Source organism: Marmota flaviventris, chromosome 10 (assembly GCF_047511675.1).
Source record: "Marmota flaviventris isolate mMarFla1 chromosome 10, mMarFla1.hap1, whole genome shotgun sequence".
NCBI lineage: Eukaryota > Metazoa > Chordata > Mammalia > Rodentia > Sciuridae > Marmota > Marmota flaviventris.
The window spans coordinates 119,511,892-119,533,213 of NC_092507.1; the positions used below are offsets into that span (position 1 = coordinate 119,511,892).

General features: G+C 46.3%; 1 protein-coding gene across 3 annotated transcripts in view; it reads left to right on the forward strand.

The window, feature by feature from the left end:
• Positions 1–8,292, forward strand: part of Kcnn3 (potassium calcium-activated channel subfamily N member 3) — a 152,513-nt gene extending 144,221 nt beyond the window's left edge. For 2 of the 3 annotated variants that reach the window (XM_027920909.2, XM_027920911.2), the window contains exons 6-8: positions 2,606–2,733; positions 3,296–3,365; positions 7,969–8,292. In XM_027920909.2, the coding sequence (XP_027776710.2) occupies positions 2,606–2,733; positions 3,296–3,365; positions 7,969–8,265 (495 nt within the window). In that variant the 3' untranslated portion in view covers positions 8,266–8,292. Of the gene's footprint in view, positions 1–2,605; positions 2,734–3,295; positions 3,366–5,842; positions 6,062–7,968 lie in introns of those variants that run through there. The other variant, XM_027920910.2, reaches the window with a different exon arrangement.
• Positions 8,293–21,322: the final 13,030 nt, after the last annotated feature.

Genomic DNA, 21,322 nt, shown 5'->3' on the forward strand with positions numbered 1-21,322 from the left:
GTACTGGGGATTGAACCCAGGGGAGCTTTACTACTGAGCTACACCCCTAGCCCCCATACTTCTTTAAAAATTGTGAGATAGGCTCTAAGTAGCTTAGGGCTTTTCTAAGTTGTTGAAACTGGCCTCCCATTTGTGATCCTCCTGCCTCAGCCTCCCGAGCCGCTGGGATTAAGGCGTGCACCACAGTGCCTGGTGGCATCAGTGTCTTTATCTATAAAGTGGGGATGATATTAGTCCCTGCCAGACAGGCTGGTGGTGAGGAAGCAGTGAGTTTATGCACAGGAAGTACTCAGACATTAATGTTGTCCTTGGCACCAGCAGCATAGCCTTGTTTGGGCCTCTGAGCAGCCCTTAAGGTAAGGACGTCTTCTTCTCGTCTTATGGATAATTAGGCATTTGCTTCTAAATTGCTCAATAACTGGTGGAACCTGCAGATTTTCCCATTTCAAATGTCCCGCACTGACACAGCAGACCGATGTCAGAGGCCTGTCAACTCTGACATTCCGCGGCTCTGTCAGCGTTCCAAAGGGGCAACTTGAGACTCTGGAGTCTGCTTCCTGGTAAAGCTATGGCAAGTGTTTGTTTTTTTAAGAATTTTTTTATTTGTTCGTTTTAGCTCTACATGACAGTAGAGGGTATCTTGACGTATCATACATACCTGGAGTTCAACTCCCCATTCTTGGGGTTGTAATGATGAGGAGCTGTACGTGGTGTGGTCATGTGTTCATATATGAACACAGGAAAGTGATGTCTGATTCATTCTATGTCTTTCTCATTCCCATTCCCCTCCTATCCCCCTGTCTATTCCGGTGAACCTCCCCACCTCCTTCCTATTGTGAGTCAGCATCTTCATATCAGAGAGAACATTCAGCCTTTGGGTTTTGGGAATTGGCTTATTTCACTAGCATGGTCGTCTCCAGTGCCATCCATTTACCGGCAGATGCCATAATTTCATTCTTCTTTATGGCTGAGTAATATTCCTGTGGCAGGGTTTTGTCCTTTGAGCCTTTCCTTAGAGGCCAAGAACCCATGGAACCTAAGAAATCACATATCAAATCGTACCACGCCCCCTGTCCCCACAAAAGAACAGCAGTAATGTGGGCTCTGCTGGGGGAAAGACCCCTCTCCGGTGCCACCTCTTCTTCCAGAAGTCCACTGTCCACTCCAGCCTGAACAGAGCCCCAGAGACCACCCTCTCCCTGCCTCCCCTCATTCCCTGGACGCCCACTGTCCGTGGCCTCTGCTCACCATCACCTGTTCTCTTTCAGGCAAGAAAGCACCCAGAGGTGGGCAATTAAATCATTTAAAACCATTTCCACATGGATTTTCACTGAATGGAAAAAAGCAATATTTATGTCACTCAGACATTTCTGAGAAGACTTAGCTGTTCTTTTAAAAACACCGCTTCAGCGCCAATGAAAAATAGAACCCAGCCTCAGTAATAAATTTTGAAGCATGCACACACAAAAGTTATCAGGCTGCAACACCATGTCTTGGAGGCCTCCCCACACGTCTCGGCATTTAACAACGTCCCATCTGTTGGTGTCAGGCTGAAGAAGCGGGACTGTGTTCTCTGATTTTATTAAGATCCTGGCTGGCTGTTCACCTGGTTTCTTGAGACTGGCCTACTTGCTTCAGGGCCCCGGGCCCGTGGACCCGTGCCCGTTTGCATGGCTGACAGCAATGGAGACGGTTAATCAAAAATCTGTTTAGCTGGTGCTTAATAAGGGTTGTTTCCTCTTGCTCTTGTTACTAATTGCTGAAGATGTCTGTGTTTGGATTAAAACTTTGTCCCTTGCCATCTGGATGCCATTGATATGTCTCAGTTCAGTCGTGAGCCGGGTGATATCAGTGGTTTCCATGTCAACGGATGACAGCGTCATATGTGGAAACGTGTGATTGCAGAGCCCTGCGGAGGAGCCAGCCAGGGGGGAGGCAGCTCCCGCTTCACACCTAAAGATCTTCACTGACTTTAGCTATTGCTTTGAAATTATTTCCGTTTTCTGCCGATGACATTTACATGTAAAATCGCCGTGTAAGTGGTTTGGGCCACTTAGGAGAGGGAACAGTGGAATTATTGATACCTCCAGCTCCAGTGGGTGGGTTGGGGGGGACATTTCCTCAAAGAGGCCTTTCTAAATCTCCAACCGATAGGAAATCTGTTTATTCTCTGAATCCAAGAAATGTGCCCCACACACACTCTATGGAAATCTCAGGTCGGATGTGGCACTGTGCCCGCCAGGTCAGCAATGGCACATACTTGTCCATTCGGAGGTCCCTGGGCCTCAAGGTCTCGCCACGGCGGGGCTGCCTAAATATAGCAGCAGCAGCAGCAGCGGGTGAGAGGCTGTACTGAAATAATTAAGAAGGAAAAAAGAAACGCCTCTCAACTCCAAGCGACAGCCTACTGTGTCCAGTTCAGGGTTAATAAGAGACGAATTTTAATCATTTTATTTTCTCAGAGTTCCATGATCTTGATTAAGAAAATAGATGGCTGCGGAATTGTTTTCTTAGGAGGCCGGCGATGGCGACCGACGTGAAAACACATTACGTGAACCTGCGAAAAGGAACCTGATAGCAGCCCGTTTTGTTTCTTTTGCTTCAGATCAAGAATGCTGCGGCCAACGTCCTTCGGGAAACGTGGCTGATCTATAAACACACCAAGCTGCTCAAGAAGATTGACCACGCCAAAGTCAGGAAGCACCAGAGGAAATTCCTCCAAGCCATCCACCAGTGAGTCCGGGGCAGCTCCGCCCTCAGATGCTCCGACAGGAGGTGGGGGGGGGACCTGCAGCTCCGCTGGCATCCTCTCCTACCTCGGAGGCACACGAGACACCCCGTCTGTTCCATTCCACAAGCACCAGGGTAGGGACTGGCTCCAACCAGGCGTCTGTTCATTTACTGCTGCTGCCGGGCAGTGGGCAGGCTGCGGGGAGGGTGAAGGAGCAAGAGTCTCTCTCTCTCTCTCTCTCTCTCTCACACACACACACACACACACACACACACACAGTGCATTGTTGACAAGAGGGCATTCAGAGTGAAAAATACAGCATCAGCAAGGGCTTACAAGCACAGGAATGATCTGAAAATGGCCAGGAGACTCAGGTCACGGAGACAGGAGTTTTCCGTGCTGGGGACCTGACAACCCTTTGATTCTATCGGCAGTTCCCCATGCTCAAGGTCCCCATGCTCAGATGAAATGACTCAGATGAGATGACAGAGCCGTGGAATCCACCAGCGAGGCTAAACCTTGACATGAACTTGAAACGTTTTTCTGTCCGACTCTCCCCCACAGACTGAGGAGCGTCAAGATGGAGCAGAGGAAGCTGAGTGACCAGGCCAACACCCTGGTGGACCTGTCCAAGGTGAGTGGCGGAGTCCAGAGACATCCTGGAGCTCCAAGTTGCTGGCATTTAGACTTCTCAGGTGCGTCTGGGAAGACCTGGCGATGTCCAAAGTCCACAGCGCAGGACAGAAAAGCAACAGATACTCCTCCTTGGTTACAAAATAAGCAAGATTTAAGTTTTGGACGTTTGCAGCCCACCTGTAGGGGGTTTTGTTTGTTTGTTTTTGGTCCAGGGGTTAAACCCAGGGGCACTTACCCACCAAGCCATATCCCCAGCCCTTTTTATACATTATTCTGAGATAGGGTCTTGCTAAGTTGCTGAGGCTGGCTTTGAACTTCATGATCTCCTGCCTCAGCCCCCTGAGCCACTGAGATTACAGGCCCCACGCCACGGCACCCAGTCATCTTCTTGACTTTTAAAGCTTGGTGTCTGTTTCTTAAAAGGCTCAGGTTTGTCTAATTAGCTGACCTGCTAAGTCTTTTCTGTGGGTTGTTTTAGTAGCTGCCGTTGAGGGGCTCCTAAGAAAGAGTTCAGGTCACCCAGGGGCAAGACATGTTAACGAGAACCAAATAGGTGTAATGGCCTGGGTCACACCTAAGACCTTTCCAGCGTTCTGTTATTATCGGGGACTCATTTCCCTGCATCTTCCAATCTTTACAGTCCAGTTTTTCTTGCCCCAAATTGGTGGTACATTTCTCTATTTCCCAAGATGCAATCAACGGTGAATATGAAGATTCCCCCTAAAACAAGAGAGCCCTCTTTTGAGAGCTCAAGGCCTTAAGGCCTTGCCATTCCATGTTTCAGACACTGAACTGCTGTAAATACTGTGAAGAAACTCCCTCTTGCATTTCACCAAAGTAGAGAAAGCAAGGCCCCACGTGGGCAGAGCTGGGAGCATGCACCATTGTAGACGGGTCCCTCTAACCCCCCTCCCACTGCCTTCTGATAGGAATTGTACACCAAGGGTACCGCCCAGGGCCAGGCTGGCAGAACATTCCAGCAGATGCCAATTATCATAATGGAACACATTCCCTGGGAGAGCAAGAGAGACTCCCTTGGGCAAATTAACCACCTTTTTTAAAGGGGGTGCAATCAGAAATGACTGGTTGTTGGGCCACGGGCAGGCACCTTGTTCAACAGAGGGATCAGGCCAAAGAAAAGACCTCCTGAGCCTGCGAGGGCTTCAATCAGAGAGTAAGTGACTTGGCACAGCTGGGGAGAAGTCGACAGGGCTGCGGACCTCTGGGGGGGGGGTGGTTCAGGTGGAGTGGGGGATTCCTGAGAGGCTGGGTATGGGGAGGAAGAGAACAGAACAGTGATGTGCAGGAGAGAACAGCTCCCCCAGGGGGATGTGTTGGTTAATACTCTTGGGTTCTAGGGTTGGGATTGTAGGTCAGTGGTAGAGTGCTTGCCTCGCATGCATGAGGCCCTGGGTTTGATCCTCAGAACCACATAGAAATAAACAAATAAAAATAAAGATATTGTGTCCATCTACAACTAAAAAAATTTTTTTAAAAAGTACCTTGAGTTCAAATATTAGAAACCAAACCCATTGAAACTAAGTTGAAAACTAGAAGAATTTACTCTAAGGATATAAGGACCTCAAAGCAGGCATGTGATCAGAGAGGAACTGACTAGAACCATACCTGGGAAGTTCTTGGGGGGCATCTCCTTATGCCATCTTTGTGTGTGTGTGTGTGTGTGTGTGTGTGTGTGTGTGTGTGTGCTGGGGATTGAACCCAGGGCCTTGTGCGTGCTAGGTAAGCACTCTACCAACTGAACTACACCTCAGCCCAATACCATCTCTTGACTCTATCTATTCAAGGGTCTCTTTTCAATTCTGTCTCTCTCTTTCATTCCACCTCCTACCTCCATGGCAGACTACGGCAGGCCACCAATTCAGACAGTCTGTGTTATAGTCTTAGCCACAGGTAAAGATCAAGTAGCCTCCTATTTGTCTTAAGTCTGAATTCTCAGAAGAGATGCTGATTGGCCAGTTTGAGTCATGTGCTCACCTTGCACCCATCAACCATGGTCAGGAGGAGGATGGAGTCAGGCCAGCCTACTCTGTGAGCCTCAGGAATAGTCCAGTGAGATTCCCCAGGACGTTCCTTCTGGGAGCAGCAATGTCACCCAGCTCGCCTCTTACCTGGAAGGACACACTGTGACTCATCTCCTCCAGGAATATTAGGTAAACCAGCTTCGAAGCCTGCCTTTCTGCAGTGCCGCCTACAGCCACCCTACAGAGGGATGGGGCCCACGAGCAGACTGTGGGAAGCACAAACCCCAGTGAGTTAGAAAGATGCTCTTGTGAATTCATAACCTGGAGAGCAAGTTACCTGGAAAAGACAGCCCTCAGGAAAGAGTTAGGGGGAGAATCTGCAGTGTGTGTGTGTGTGTGTGTGTGTGTGTATGTGTGTGTGTGGGGGGAATGCCCAGAAGGCCTGGGGAGGAGGTGGATCGACATCCATCCAGTCTTTGTCTTTTCCTCCCAGGAGATGCCCAAGGTCCTGGCAGCAGCTTAGCATATTTCACATTGGTCGGTGTTTGCCCTGGCATCCTGTCACCAAGCAACGGAACAGGGGAGGGCAATCTGATGCTGTGCCGGCTCCCCTTTCTTTCTTTGTGCTTCACCCCCATCCCCCGACTCACCACCTTCACAGCCCTGCCCTTCAGGCCTCCCGAGATTAAAGATGTGCTGCGCGGCCTCCAAATCTTATTTCCTATATTGAATAGCTACCTTATACAGAGACAGAGCCTTGGAGGGCCTGGACTCTTTACCCGATTGCTTTAATTTCTTCCATTGAAATGTAAAAATAATTCCTACCATCTGAAGCTCAGGTGATCAAATAAGATAATACCTGTAAAAATGCTGTGTAAACTCTAAAGGTTTTGCAAATGGTAGTGCCGATTCTGAATGTAGATGAGGAAACCAGGATCTAAGAAACAAAGCAGCTGTCCCAAGGTCAGGCGGGGTGCCAGGGCTGGGGCTGAAACCCAGGGGCTTGGACTGTGAGTCCAGAGCTCATCAGGGCGCCCCAGCGGTCACAGGCATCAGTGGTTTGTATATTCTGGGAAGAAAATGCACACTGAGAAGGTTCTGTGAATGTTAATTAATGGGGGAAGTACTTTCACTTCTAAAGTTGCCCTTTCCTCTGAGGGCGTCAGGGATACAGTGTCCTGCTCTGGCAGGGGCATCGCTAACTGAGAGAAAAGCTGTCTTCATGCCACCAAGGGCAGCTCCTCCCTGTGCAGCCTGGCAAACTCCAACTGGCAAGGGTTCACTGCATTTCCAGTCCCCTCTCCCCACTGGCTCATCATATTATGCCACCTTCTTTAACTCCTGTTTTTCTCTCCCCTTGTTTCCTACTCCTTGTGCCCCTGGGGGCACCAGTCGTTTCTACCTCCTTCTGGAGTAACCAGACACAAAAGGTGAAATAGGATCCGGGCATCACTGGCAGGTCACCAGAATCCCAAAGAGCCTGAACCCCTGGGGGAGGGGGGATTGTGGGAGGGGTGACACTGCCAGCCTGGCCATCTGCCATTGCTGCCACAGGAACCTTATTCCTGAACACCTGGAAGTGTGAAGACTCTTGGGAATCTTGCTCCCAAGTCGGATGTCCAGAGCCAGGACAGCATTTGTTATTTGCAGGATGAAATATGGCTGTCACGTAGACTAGATTAACATGGGGCCATGGGATAGCTGGGGAAGGAACGCTGGTAACTGGTGGGGTCCTTGGAACACTTGGAGACAGTCTTGGGTGCAGAAGGGCTACTGGGGAGCAGTACCCAGGTGGAAAGGCCCTTAAGGGACGTCCCCAAACAGGAACACTGACTGGGTCTTTGTTTCCCCTCCTGGGCTGGCTGGGGAAGGGCCAGCCCTCAGATGGTGGCTCCTTTTATAAGGAAACCAAGGTTGAGAGAGGTTAAGTGGCCAGAGGTTGCCGTGTTCCTGAGCTGCATTCTTGACTTGAACCCTGGCCTGCTAATCGTAAAACTATGACAACAGCCGTTTCCACTTCTGCGTCTTCTCTTTAGTCATTAAATACCAGCAGCCACAGAAGCTGAGAGCGTGGGTCTCTGTAAGAATATGGGGACAGTTTAGAGGTGCACTCCGTCTAAGGGGGAAGAAAAGTGCTATTTCTTTTCCTTCGTATGTATTTTCTATTAAAAATTTATAATTAGCTGCCGGGCACAGAGGCGCACATCTGTAATCCCAGGAAATCTGGAAGCTGAGGCAGAAAGATCTCAAGTTTGCTGCCCAGCCTGGACAAGTTGGTGAGACCCTGTCTCAAAATAGGAAATGAAAAGAGCTGGGGATGTAGCTCAGGGGTAGAGCACCTCTGGGTTCAATCCCCAGCTCCCCAGTACAGGGACACACACACACACACACACACACACACACACACACACACAATTAATGCTCATTACTGTTGCAATAGGGAACAAATGTGCCCACCCCAGCCTTCCCATCGGCTGGAAGGAACCGGTTTCTCCTTCCTTGGCCACGTCAGAGATGGCTGGGGTGCAGGCCACTCCTGCCGCAAGGTGCGGGCGTCCCCCTTGTCCCAGGGCCGTTCCTCCGTGCCCATCTCCCCGCTCTGGTTCTCTCTCCGCACAGATGCAGAATGTCATGTACGACTTGATCACGGAGCTCAACGACCGCAGCGAGGACCTGGAGAAGCAGATCGGCAGCCTGGAGAGTAAGCTGGAGCACCTCACGGCCAGCTTCAACTCCCTGCCCCTGCTCATCGCAGACACCCTGCGCCAGCAGCAGCAGCAGCTCCTGACGGCCATCCTGGAGGCCCGGGGCGTCAGCGTGGCCGTGGGCACCACGCACGCCCCGCTCTCCGACAGCCCGATCGGGGTCAGCTCCACCTCCTTCCCGACCCCGTACACGAGTTCAAGCAGTTGCTAAATAAAACTCCCCTCTCCGGAAGCGTTACCCATAGGTCTTAAGATGCAGATCCACTCTGTCCTGGTCGCTTTGCCATCGCGGAACTCGGAGACCAGGGAGCGGAAAGAAGAGACGGAGCTCACTAGCTGACTCGGCCCACTCGTGCTTGGTTCGAAATGCCTTGAAACCAGAAATCTAATCTCTGTTTAGGTGCCTCTACTTGGGAGCGGGACGAGGAGAGGACAGGAAGCGACGCCTCTGGCGGGGCCCTTGCTGCAGAGTTGGTGGAGAACAGAATCCACGCTCAATCTCAGGTCTTCACGTGGGGGTGGGAGGGGCAGGTGCGCGGAGCAGCCACCGTGAAGCCAGGCCAGAAGAGGGGCCTGGGAGAGGGGTGGGGCAGGCTTGGGGATGGGTCCCTCGTGGGGACCTAGAGCATGCCTCTCTCCTTCCGTCTAGAAAGCTTGGGTGACAAAAAGTAAGAGAGCTGCCCACAACTTGCCAAAACAGACATACCCAGTTTAGACTGAAAAAAAGGTTGATAATGAGAACTGCACTCACACACACACACACACACACACACACACAAATACAAATTAAAAGCCAGATTTTTCCATCCAACATAAATACCTATATAAGCCTGGGTGTTTGCACGTGCGTGCGCGCACACACACACACACACACACACACACACAATTTCCCACACCCCACATTCAGTCCAAGTCCTTTCTTGTTTGAACTTCACCCAAATACAAAGGGACCTGATATTGTCCCCTGCACACAGTAGGCACTCTCTTAATGAGTTGAGTGGGTTTGAATATGAACACAGGGAATATTCAGCCCAGGTAGTTAGGTAGTGTTGGCCACATCCTGGGCCCCTCTGAAGACACAGGTCCCTTCCAACACAGTGCAGGTTGCTTTGCCCTGGATACACACCGTGCATGATTTGAAGTGGATGCCAAGCCAAAACTGTTGGCATTCTGGAGGGGTAAGCAGGCTTCTGAAAATAACAGCTTTTGCAGGGCTTCCTTCTTACATCCAAACAAGCTGTTCTGATGGACTACACACCCGTACTATGTGAGGGAGGGGGTCCAGAGGATTATGCATGTGTTTGCACAATGCACCAACAGATGCAACCCAATGGCATCTTGGTGGACAGAAGTATTGTCTGGGGATTTGCTGAGCTGTATTCACCAAGCAGCATGTTTCCAGCCCCTGACATTAGAAATGCAAAGGGTCAAGCACCTCACCTTGGAGCTGCTGAGCTGGGAGGAGAAGGATAGAGAGTGGCCCACATGGTCCCTTCTACCTGACCTGAAGTCACCTCAAAATGAAATATTGTGAGAACAAAGGGAGTCTTTAGGGAATCTTGTGGGTAAGGTAAGAAGAATAGATTTGTCAGAAGCCTATGCATATTGTGCCATGTTAAATCTCGGTGCAAAAACAATTTCAATACATCACAAATTCCAAGAGACTCCAGAAACATCAAGATGCAGTGTAGTGACAGGAACCAAATTTTTTTCTTTCATTTCTCCATAATCTGTCCACACACAGTATTTGTGTCATGTTATTCATCATTTTCCTCATTCTGAGGTCCTTGACTTCTACTTGTGGGAAACTAATGATACTGTATGGAATATTTCATCTGTTTAGGGTCAAACAAAAGGGTGTTACTGCATAGAGGGTTATCATTTGTGGTCGGGCTTTGTAACAAGTCATCTCCATTCATAAGGCCAGGCTTTGTGGTGCAAATTTTTATTTTTATTTTGGATTGGGGATTGAACCCAGGGGTACTCTACCTTGAGCTACAATCTCAGCCCTTTTTATTTTTTGAGACAAGGCCTTGCTAAGTTGCTGAGATTGGCTTTGCATTTGTGATCTTCCTGTCTCAACCTCTGGAGTCCCTGGGATCACAGGGGTGCATCATGGCTCCTGGTAGTAGATTTTTCTTCTACAGCACTGGGCCTGGTCTTCTAAGGATGAGGGAATCACTAGACTGTAAGGTAGACAATTCTAGAGCAAAGGCTACTCTTTCAGGAAGATCTGGGCTCTTGCTAACCTTCTTCTTTTGGGTCTTGCTATTGCTACCTTCCCGCCCCCTCCCCAGTGCTGGGGAGGCAACCCAGAGCCTCACACATTCTAAGCAAACGCTCTGCCACTGAGTTAAATCTCAGGCCACTGCTGTTGTTTAAATGATCTGTCTTCTTAAAGGTTTATCTTGAGAATTTTCATGGGTTGTTTTGCATACTGGAGATGCTACACCTGCTTTTGGCTTTTTATATTTTCCACTTGTTCTTTTAACTATTGATTATCTGGAAGACTCCCACCTCTTTTTTTCTTTTCCTTTTGTTCCAAGAATGGTGCTCCTATTTTCAGTGACAGTTCCACCAAATATATAAGCAGATGTATAAACAGATGAAATAGCCACACAGTTTATTTGTGGCACTAATTCTGCTTCTCAACGTGCAGACCACTGATGGTTCAACTTAAGGGTGCCAGTCCCGATCATTTAGACTACAGCCATCAACTATGGATTCCTACTTACCCTTCCCTCCCACTATAACTCTGTGCTGTGTGTGTGTGTGTGTGTGTGTGTGTGTGGTGTGTGCACGTGCACATGGGTGTGTGCACACAGAGAGATTTAGTCTTCATTTCACATAAATGACTTACAGAATTCACTGCCACCCCTCTTGCCCCAAAGTGTGTGCAGACTGTCATTTATCTGAATTATCACAGGCTGTAGATAATTCTTTTTAAATCCATTATCGATGCTCTTGCTAGGTCAACCCTGAAGATGAAGTGAGCAATGGTAGTTGAGGAAATGGTTGGAGTTATTTCCAGTAGCAGGAGCCAGGGGCATCGTAGAGACACATGGGCATTGGTAGCATGACTTGGCCTATTGGTAGTGCAATAGCTAGGGTGAATTTTATCTTTGGCAAAAGATACTCTTTAAAAAAAAAAGTGAATCTGCATGTTGATCCCTTAATGGCAAATGGGATGTGACTTCTCTGTACTAGTGCTTCAGCTTTCTGTGGGGAAGTTACGATTCTGCTGCAAGTACAATCAACCCTTGAAGACCTAGGTGTTCATTATCCTGGGTGTAGCTCACCCGGATTTTCCTCCTACATCTTTTTGCTGTTTCCACTGCACCTCAGCAACACAGTCAGATGGGGGAAGGGGACCGGTGAATTCTAATGTCATGCCTTCTTGTACCTGATTCTCAAGTTTGGTCATGGAAGAGGTTTAATTATCTGCTCAAGAATGGGCTACATGTAAAAACTAACCATCACAGAAACCTCAGTCCAGTACAGAACCCATCAATTTCCGCCCCCTTCTGGAAGGCCGACCCAGTGGCGGAGCCCCTGCTATAATCTTTCCAATAATGCAGTGGCAGGTAAAAGCATCCTAATAATCCCCAGAGTATCTAGACACTTGAATTAGAAATACAGAGCCCCCCCCCTCCCATCGCTTAAGCCATATTATAGCTTCGTGTACTGAAAAGTCAGGGATGTACTGTGATACTTTAAGACCACTAATCTCAGTGGAATTTCAGGACATAGCATCAGTTGGTGAATTATACCAGACTAGAAGCTCACTCCTCCTTAGATTGAAGTCCAAATACAAACCTGCACCTTTGGATCAAAGGCCACATATCTGTGATCATCATCAATAATCATTCTTGCCATCTTCATAATATGTCACTTCATGCCATCATATCTCTAGAAATGCTTAATATAATCCAAAAGAGCAAGAGGGGTACAGCCCTGAGTCCCCACTGATGGCCTGACATCTGTGGGGACCAGGGGCATCATAACCTCGTAAATGAGGAGATGTGGAAAATGTACATGCAGGCCAGCTCTAAAGTGCTCAGTGCAAATAGTTTTATCATTAAAGGTCGAGAAGGAGTAGCATTAAAGAAATGATGGTTTTAATATATTTGGGATTTCCCCCTTAAATTTTCCATAATTTCCTTGTGAATAAATCATGAAAAAGAAGAAGACTAGTGATACAAAAATCAGAATAAATAAAAACTTAAGACTGGATCCACATCTTTGGCCAACTAATATAACCACTTTATACCTCAGTTTCTCTGTACTTATAATGAAGACAATAGTTACTATTGCTAAGTACAAAGTATTCAATAGAGGAAAACAATGAAACCATTATTGTCATCGACAACAACCCAGCCTGACTCTAGCTAGTCCCCGATTTGATGTTGTATTTGAATGTAGTCAATAGTTACCAAAAAGTAATTATTACATAGCAAATAAGTAGTGAAACTGGCAGGGAGAAATAGCACCTAGTTTCAGAACCACCCCCCCCCCGCCTCCTCCAGATTGTCACTTGATAGACAGTGCACCCCCAAATCAGAGTCAGTGTTTCATCTCAGAACCAAGGATTTTGCTACTACCATCCATCATAAAAACCCAGCCGAGACACTAACGAAGTCATTGCACTACCAGTAGGTTGCTATTCTTTTTAAAAAATCACTGAATTTAAATCCTAAAATTTGTCTCCAGTTTTACACAGTCATTCTACTTCCCTGAAGGTTGCTAGAAGCAGATTAAGGATCCGTTCGTGGTCATCGGGCTGTCCCTGTTGGTTCCACGGTTTTGATTTCAGTACCTTAGACAGCTATCCGTGGCTTCCCGGCAGGCGTGGAGCAGCGCCTTCCCTCCCGCTGCAGTGTGAGGGCTTGAGGACGCCCTGGACACTAGCCCTTCCTTCCTTCCCCACTGCCGCCAGAGTCAACGTTTAGGAGATCACTGGTACCACTAGGAAAGGAGCCTTACGGGGAGAGCTACGTCAACTTTCTGCCTGGGGTAGTGGGAAGCTCGTGCCAGGCTGCATGAATAGAAATTAACACTTAACTCCTGTCAGGCGAGTAATGCGTAGATTTATATTGAGATAGGCCACAGCTTATTTAAGACGTACTCAGTGCAAGGGTATATAGATACATATAGATAGAGAAACAATATAACTGTGATCTTTTTGTCTTACACCATTACTGGAAACACCCAAACGCGAACTGGAGTTCCCTCTGAACAAAAACCATTGTCAAATCTTCAACGGATGACCTCCATACCTAGGTGCCAAGTGCCCCGTGACAGTGTTTACACACCTGGGAATTGTAGTCTGGAAGCTGTAATCTTGGGCCTGGACAAACAAAAGAGACGTCGTGACCAACCGAGCTGGTGGAGGAAAAGCACAAAACCCAATACCAACCTGTACAGTTAGGATCCCAAAGAGATGCTGACATTTCCGGCCAAAAACAAACAAAAAAACAATAGTGACAAATCAAATCTGATTGGAACCGCCAACATCCAGGTTCTCGGAAGAAGGACAGGGAATAAACGACATTCTCTAGCTGTGTCCGTTTTTGAATCCCAACCAGGACTGACCGACCTTCATCAGACGTTTTTAACAGCGCAACAACTCGATTTGGGTCCCAGACTCTCCATTCTGCGCGGCCACAAGAGAACAACAAGAGAGCATGACAGGATGTTCATGGAGGGGACATTTCCATGGCAAACTCAGAGACTGAAGTGTTTATATCCTGAATCAGACGAGCTTCAATATGAATTTGCATCTTGCCTCTGTACTGCTTGCTATTTTTTAAATGATAGGAGAAAGCATAACAGTTTATTTTAAATATGAAATATATTGCTATATTATAAAATATATTGTAACTTTCAATTAACATTTTGTATCAAACTAGTCTTTAGCAGGTCCAGTGTCAGCCTGCTCTCCCAACCACTGTTTCTGAGTACACATCATTGTTAGAGATCGCCTGACTCCCAGGCCACGGGCCTGGTCCCACAACCTATGAACTGCCATATTCTCATTTTTCTAAGACCTAAATATTAGTGACAAAAAAAAAAAGACTATTACAAACTTAGAAGGATGATTCTACCCTAAAATCTGTCAAGCCATTTCAGAAGAGATTTTAAAAGCCATCACTCCTTTAAGTAACAGCACAGAGCCAGTTTAATAAAAGTACAGATTCTTTCTATAGAAATGCAAAGACCCCATGCTATAAATTAGGTCTCCACTGCAGCCAACCCGTTTTCCTTTGGCCATGTCAAAATTGGGCACAAGGAAGAATCCTGTTTTTCTTGTGACTCAAAAGACTCAAAATTTCTAAGCATTGTGAGTTGCTTAGTTGTGTGTGGGAAGAGTAAAAACGGGGTTTGAGTCCCCCCAGGCAGGGCCCAGGGAGAGCCCATGCAGATGTGCTTTTCTGAGTTGGCAATTTCCTGAAGGGAGCGCGGTTTCCACGTGTCTGTCACCAACGTGGAGCCCGGCTCTTGTGGCAAGAAGAGGCAGGACACCCACAGGAGGATCCAGCAAAGAGCTGGGCTCCCTGTTCTGCTCATTTACCCTTAGATGGAGGAATCCTTTTCAGCTAAGATGTTTTCTTTTATGGCAAAATTAAGCAACTCATGAAATCCACTCCCCTCCTGCAGCTGAGACACATGCAGAATCTCTCAGTTCCCTCTTTTGAATGACCACGTTCCTATTTCTAGATGAAAACGGATGTATTCAGTTACAGAACAAAGATTTCCTCAAATCAGTGAGCCTCCTCCAGGTGAGGGACCTCCCTTTCAGTCATGGTTTCTGTTTAGTATTGTATAGGTGCAAACCAAATAGCATAAAGGTAGGTTTAACTTAGCTTGTGTGTCTCAACACAAACGTGGGAAATTCAACAGCTATCCAGATAGTACCAAACAACAGGTTTTCTCCTTGGGTGGGGGTGTGGGGGACTGGAATCCTCCCAACTTTCAATGTGTTTGAACTTCAATTCTCTTGTTCATCTCACTAAAACCAAGGCTTGGGCCTCCATGATGTTAGCTATTCATGGAGCGTGAAAGCAAAATCTCTAAATGCCCATTTCAATCTGCTTGAGTAGTTGAGTCCCATTTGTACACAAGTTGTGTCTGTGTGGAGCTAAATACGCTCAGCGTCTGTGTCACTCCTCAGTTACACGCTAGGCTGAGTGCCATTAAAGCCATCAGAACTCTGGGGCACCTGCTTTAGTTTATTTACTCGCTGGGTAATGGAAATTAGCTAATTCTCAACTTTATCATTGACTGATGAAATGCACTGATGGTCATCGATTTGTTTCTTAATACTTTTCTGCTGCTAAATAGAACTATCTCTTTTGGCTTTTCCTTCTAGCACTTCCCAGACTGACAAAGATGTTTCCATTTATAGAGAACAAATACATTCTGACCTTTCCCAACAAAGTTGTTACTCAACGAAACCAACACAAATTCCAGAGTTGGGGAAAGCAGAACTCTGGACTGTAATTCAAGTGCATGGCTATATGCTAATCCTTGCTACTCTGGAGTGTGGCCCATGGGTTAGCAGCAGTAGAATCACCTGTAAGCTCTCTAGAAATGCAGAATCTCAGGCCTCACATCAAACCTGCTTAAATCGGCCTTTTCACAAGATCCCCAGGTGATCTGTATGCACAGTAAACACTGAGAAGGGCTAGCTTCACCCCACGGTAACAGACCAACCTCATTAATAATTAGAGAATGAAACCATTTCTTTCCTGAGCTTCATTTACCAGATGACTTGGTGATGTAAAACCCCTTTATGATCATAAGGATAAAGACAAATGCATCTTCAAATTCCATTTGAAGTCATACAGCTTGGATGGTGTACATGAAACAGTAGAGTCAATAAGAGGCGGTCTTTTTCTAGCCTAATTTAAAGAGGGCTCACTTTATAGCCTTGAGCAACTTCAAAGCCCCTTTTAAGTTTTTTTTTTTTTTTTTTTTCATTTTAGCTTGTGCTAGCAAGGCCAGGAGGATATGAGGTGGAGCCTCAGGGCAGGTCCCCTGAAACAGAAGGCCCCCTGGGTCTCTCTGCTAGCATAGTGCAAAGGAAGCTGCCTTTTGTGATCTCTCTGTTCCTTCTGAACTCTCCTCCTCTAGAGGAAACTAGCAAGGGAAATCAGTTCAACCACTGGAAACAGTCCTAATGTCTTCTAAAGCCAATTCTCTTATTTCATTGCACCAACCAAGGTGGGTAGAGAAAGATGGGAATTCTGATATTGGCGCCATAAATTGATATGTACCCAGAAACAGTTAATGTTCTAAATTAATGGCTTTAACCTGTTCATTGTAAAAAGTGCCTTGGACTTCAATCTAAAGAGGTCAGTATAAATATGTATGTGTGTGTGTGATGTGTATGTAGGCAAATATTTACATATTTATACATACATAGGTGCACACACGTATACCTGCACATTCATATATAATATATATATACATACATATATAAATGCTTCGTAATATATCATTGCTATTCATAGCTCCATTTCTTGTCCGGTCCTATGTTTATTTGTTTAGTGAGATCTTTACATAGAGAGGTTCTATTCAGGACATCGATGTATTTTTTTGTTTGTTTTTTACTTTTTATTAAAAAGGTAAAGGATATTAAAAAAAAAAAAAAAAAAAAAAAAAAAGTCAAGTGCCTGAAGGTTTTGAATGGAGTTGTGGTAAAATTTTTCAGGTCACCAAGAAGAAACTAACTTTTCCTTTCAGGAACATTTTTCTGTTTCAGCAACTTTGCTTTCCCACCACCGAAGTGCATAAATAAGGGCGGGTAAAGAGCTCTTGTGACTTCCAGTAGAATCCATTTCTGTGGATTCCATAAGGCAACAGAAAAAAAAAATGTGTTCAGTTGAATGCCCAATTTCCTTCACACATCAGCATGGAGAGGGCCTGGTCTTTGCCAGCGAGCAAAACCCATGGTTTTGTTGGTATGGTCATTGTGTTCCTTGTTAAGAGAAAGCACACTGCAATGCAGGGGGTGGGGTTCAAACCAGCTTCCACAGGCAGGAGGACTGGGGAGAAGTCTCTAATGGGAACCCGTGTCTTAGAAGGCTGGCAGAGGGCCCAGGGGACTCTCCAGAGCTCTGCAGGCCCTGGCCTTTCTATAATAACGCCATTGCCTGTGTGAATTGGCCTATCTCTACCTTAGCCAAAGGTCTCCTCTCTCAATAGTGAAACAGCTTGTGATGAACCAACTGCCTCTGGTTAGAAGTACACAAAGTGCTAGGGGTGGGGGTCACCAGGTTTCTATTGCTGTGCTCATGAACTCAAGGATGCATTGTATAGTTCTTTAAACCAAAAGAGAGAGAGAGAGAGAGAGAAACTGGTCTAGCTTCCTGCACCTGTGTCAGGAGCCTCCCAACACCCAGGGCCGGATCCAAGAGGAATGGCCTGGTTACAGTGGCAATCAGAAGAGACACTGCAACATTTCAGAGGGCACCAGAAAGACAACAGTGTCCAGCTGTGTCCAGGCTGCAGACACACCGTGGAATGAGGACTAAGAAGGCCTGGGAGCCAGGGGTGGGAAAGGAATTTTCCCAAGTTGATCCCCTGAACCCTCACTGCTCCCCCTGTGAGTTTTTCTGAGCACTAGATAAAAACTAATAGTAATAATAATGCAAGCCACACGTGGCAGTGCACAGCTATAATCCCAGTGACACTGGAAACACACAGGGAGATCATGAGTTTGAGGCCAGCCTGGGCAACTTAGCAAGACCCTGTTTCAATATAAAAAAATGACAAGGGCTGGGCATGCATCTTGTGGCAGAGCATCCCTGGGTTCAATTCCCAGAACCACAAAACAAACAAACAAATAAGCAACCTCGGTGCTTTCAGAAAAAGAAAAAAAAATCTAATAGTTGGAACTTTTTCTAGGTTGGTAGATCCAAAAAATATTTTCAAAAACTACATCTAGCTGTATTTCTACTACTGGTCATTCCACAAAGCTGTCTTCCAAAAATTCCCAATGAATGACTCTATTTACCAACTCGGTGATAACTAAATGATAATCATTTGTACTGAGAAACAGTAACACCTTTCATCTAAGGACCTCAAAAGTCAATCGAGTCATCCTGTGAGGTGGATGACACATATTACTCCCATTATTCCCATGGGAAAGTCGGGCCCTAGAAATTTGGGCAGAAAAGGACTCATTTAATTGAAAATATAATGTGAGCCCATCTGGGGAGGGAATGAAAACTTAGAAGCTTGTGGTCTACTGTGGTCCCCCATCAGATGGGTGTGAGCCAAGGTGTGCGCTGACCGTGTGTGTTGACCAGAGCATTGGGAACGTGAGTGATGGGCTGGGGTGTGGGTTGGAGGGTCTGGGTGGGAGACTACATTTGTGTATGTGTGAAGGGGCTCAGTTTGTGGCCTTTCCCACTCCCTCTTGAACGGAAGCTGGAGATGATGGGCATTTACACACGTTATGGCATAGGCTGACGCCGTATGATGGCGTCTAATAAGAGGGAACCAAATTAATATAAAAAGTCAGAAACACCAGCAGCTGATTTGCTTTCCTCTTGTCTCCTTCCTTCCCTACATCTACAGTTGTGAAAACAGGAATTCTTTTTAAAGGATGAAATCTTAATTTAGATCAAAAACAGAGCCCCTTGGACAGGTTGCTTTTTTAAGCCAGGCCAGGTCTACCCTGGAGTTAATAGCAGTGTTGACTTGGGAGATTGGCCCCCACCCACAGGAGGACACATGAAAGGGTTTAATACCTAACCCAGTTTTAATGACCTAGAAAGAGGGAGCCCTGCCCCTCCGTCCAACGGCTGTTCATCAGTGGGAATATCTAGTCACACTGATGTGTGATAAGGCAAATCCACAGCTGTGTTCAAATAAAGCATCCGGCAGTGAATCCATTTATCTGAGCAGAGGCTGCAAGGCTTTACTTCACGGTAGAATCCCCTCCGAAGCTTTTGAAAACACCCAAGTCAGTCTCGGGAACCCCTGGAGATCCAGAAGGAGGATCTGCGGTGCCACCTGAGCATTTCCCTGAAGCCACCCAGGCGGTTCTAAGGGACAGCTGGAGCCAGCAGAGGGGAGGCCACTGGTGTGCAGGCTGCCCAGAGCTCCCTGATATCAAGATTTTTATAAAGATGGTGATGTGCTCACCGCTGGGTTCCTCTTCATCTTGCCTTCTTAGTTTCAATCCTAGCCCATAAACCTACCCTGATTTGCATTCCAGCTCCACACGCACAGGCAAGCAGCTGCCACGTTAGCCTCTGCGCAGAATTCCTGTCTCACGGCCAGCCACAGCCTGCCTGTCTTCTGCTCTCTCCTGGCCGTCTGGGAGTCCGGCTCCCTTGGCTTAGCTCTGATTGAGGATTGGGGGAGGACCACACCGACATTTTTCGTTAGGAAAAAGAAAAAAAAAAGTTAAATTTAAAACTAACACATTACCTTTGCTAGCAGGTGTGACACTAAATCTAACATAAAAATAGGAAAACCAGCCATCACACCCATTTGTCTTTTCATAACTATATCCAACCATTAAATGAAAGTACGTCTCCTGTCTTAAATAAAATTTAACCCACTATTCCATCATGTATAACTGTGAATGCTGGAAAAACGGCATTCAAACGCAAAGGTGGGCCCAGTACTTGGAAATGGACAATTCTGCCAAATTCAGTTTTCAGGGGACGCTGGGTAAGAGCGCCCCCTGCAGGTTAAGAGAAGTAGAGCAATCGGAGGGAAAAGGAACCACCTCCTAACGTTCAGGGAAAGCCATATCTGAATGCTTTTCCAGGGAAATGGAGATTGCAATCAAATTCCTTGCATGTATGTTTTTTTCAAAATGAATACAAATACTATGCATAATTATAATGCTCTAAGAAAAACAACCCTGGGGGAGGGGAGTGATAAGGACCAGTGTGGACGAGGATGAGAAGGGCAGACCACACCTGTTGGAAGCATTCACTCCATCTTGGCCCTCGCCTGAACCTAGGAAATGTAGGTCCAAAACAAATCATTTGCCCTAAATCAGAAGAAGAAGAACGTAGAGCCTTGCCGTGTCACAGAGAGAGTGACTCTCTGACCTGGTTTAGCAAACCAACCCTGCCCAGAGTCTGTCGATGCTTTTCCTAGATTCATCCTTGGTCACTAGTCAGCTATTGATTTTGCAAATGTTAGATTAAGAAGAAAAGACCCCTGCCTTCCAACACCCACTCGTTTGCATATGCACACATACCCATACCATATTCATTCCTCACTGAAAACCAAAATGCATTATTGTGACTGGCTAAATTAATTCATCATCTATTTTCTATTCTAGAGGTGTTGATCATTTTCAAAGTTATCTGCCTTTAGTTTAAAGAGTTTAGAGATAATACTTGCAAAGCTACGAGAACACCTACTGGCTGGGAAACATCAAATTAGATTATTAAAATGATGCAATTTTATATCTAGCATTACAGTGGATTATGCTAATGGTGGTCAAGGTTATTAATCTTCATTGCAGTCACCACTGCAAATAGCATGGGAAGATTAGCCAAAATTAACTTAATCTTTTTGCAGCTTGAATTTGAAATTTACACTTTATTTTTTCTGGGGACAAGTTACACTTAATAGCATCTCTTAAAAAGCAATCCTGTCCTCTGGAAAACCAAATGTGGGGGAAAATGCATGTAATATGTTACCGCTGCCTACGGGCAATTTTTTCTTTACTTAGGTAAAGCTGCTTTCCAAATCTGTTCTGCCACCTACTTTCAAACACTGGGGTATCACTTAAAAGCAATCAAGAATTTCTTGAGAAAGAATACATAGAGCAATGGGGCACCCACACCCCAGTCACTCATCAAGGGAAATGTCAGGTCTTCTGTATGCACCTGTAAGATGTGATTCAAGTGCCCTTTCTGCAAACACCCTCCTCACCTCCCACCACTTGGAATGAGAAGGTAGATACATAGCTCAGCCTGAACTTCAGAATTCAGAAATCCTAGCAAATTTACCCTTAGGACTTCCCAAAGAATTTTTAAAAGAATAGCAATGCAATATTTACTTGACTCACAAGTTTGAGAACATAGGACCTGCTTGGTTTTAGTTCAAATGAGAAAGTGCATGCCAGGGGTTGGCAGAACAGGGACCAAAGGAATTGGCATCATCAGTTCTCTGGGAGTACGGGGTTAGAAAACTACAGAAGACATTTATTCATTACCTCCCCGGCATCAATCTCCCAATTCTCTGGCCAATAATGCAAAGGTTTTTTCTTTCCTGTAAATTCCCCCTTC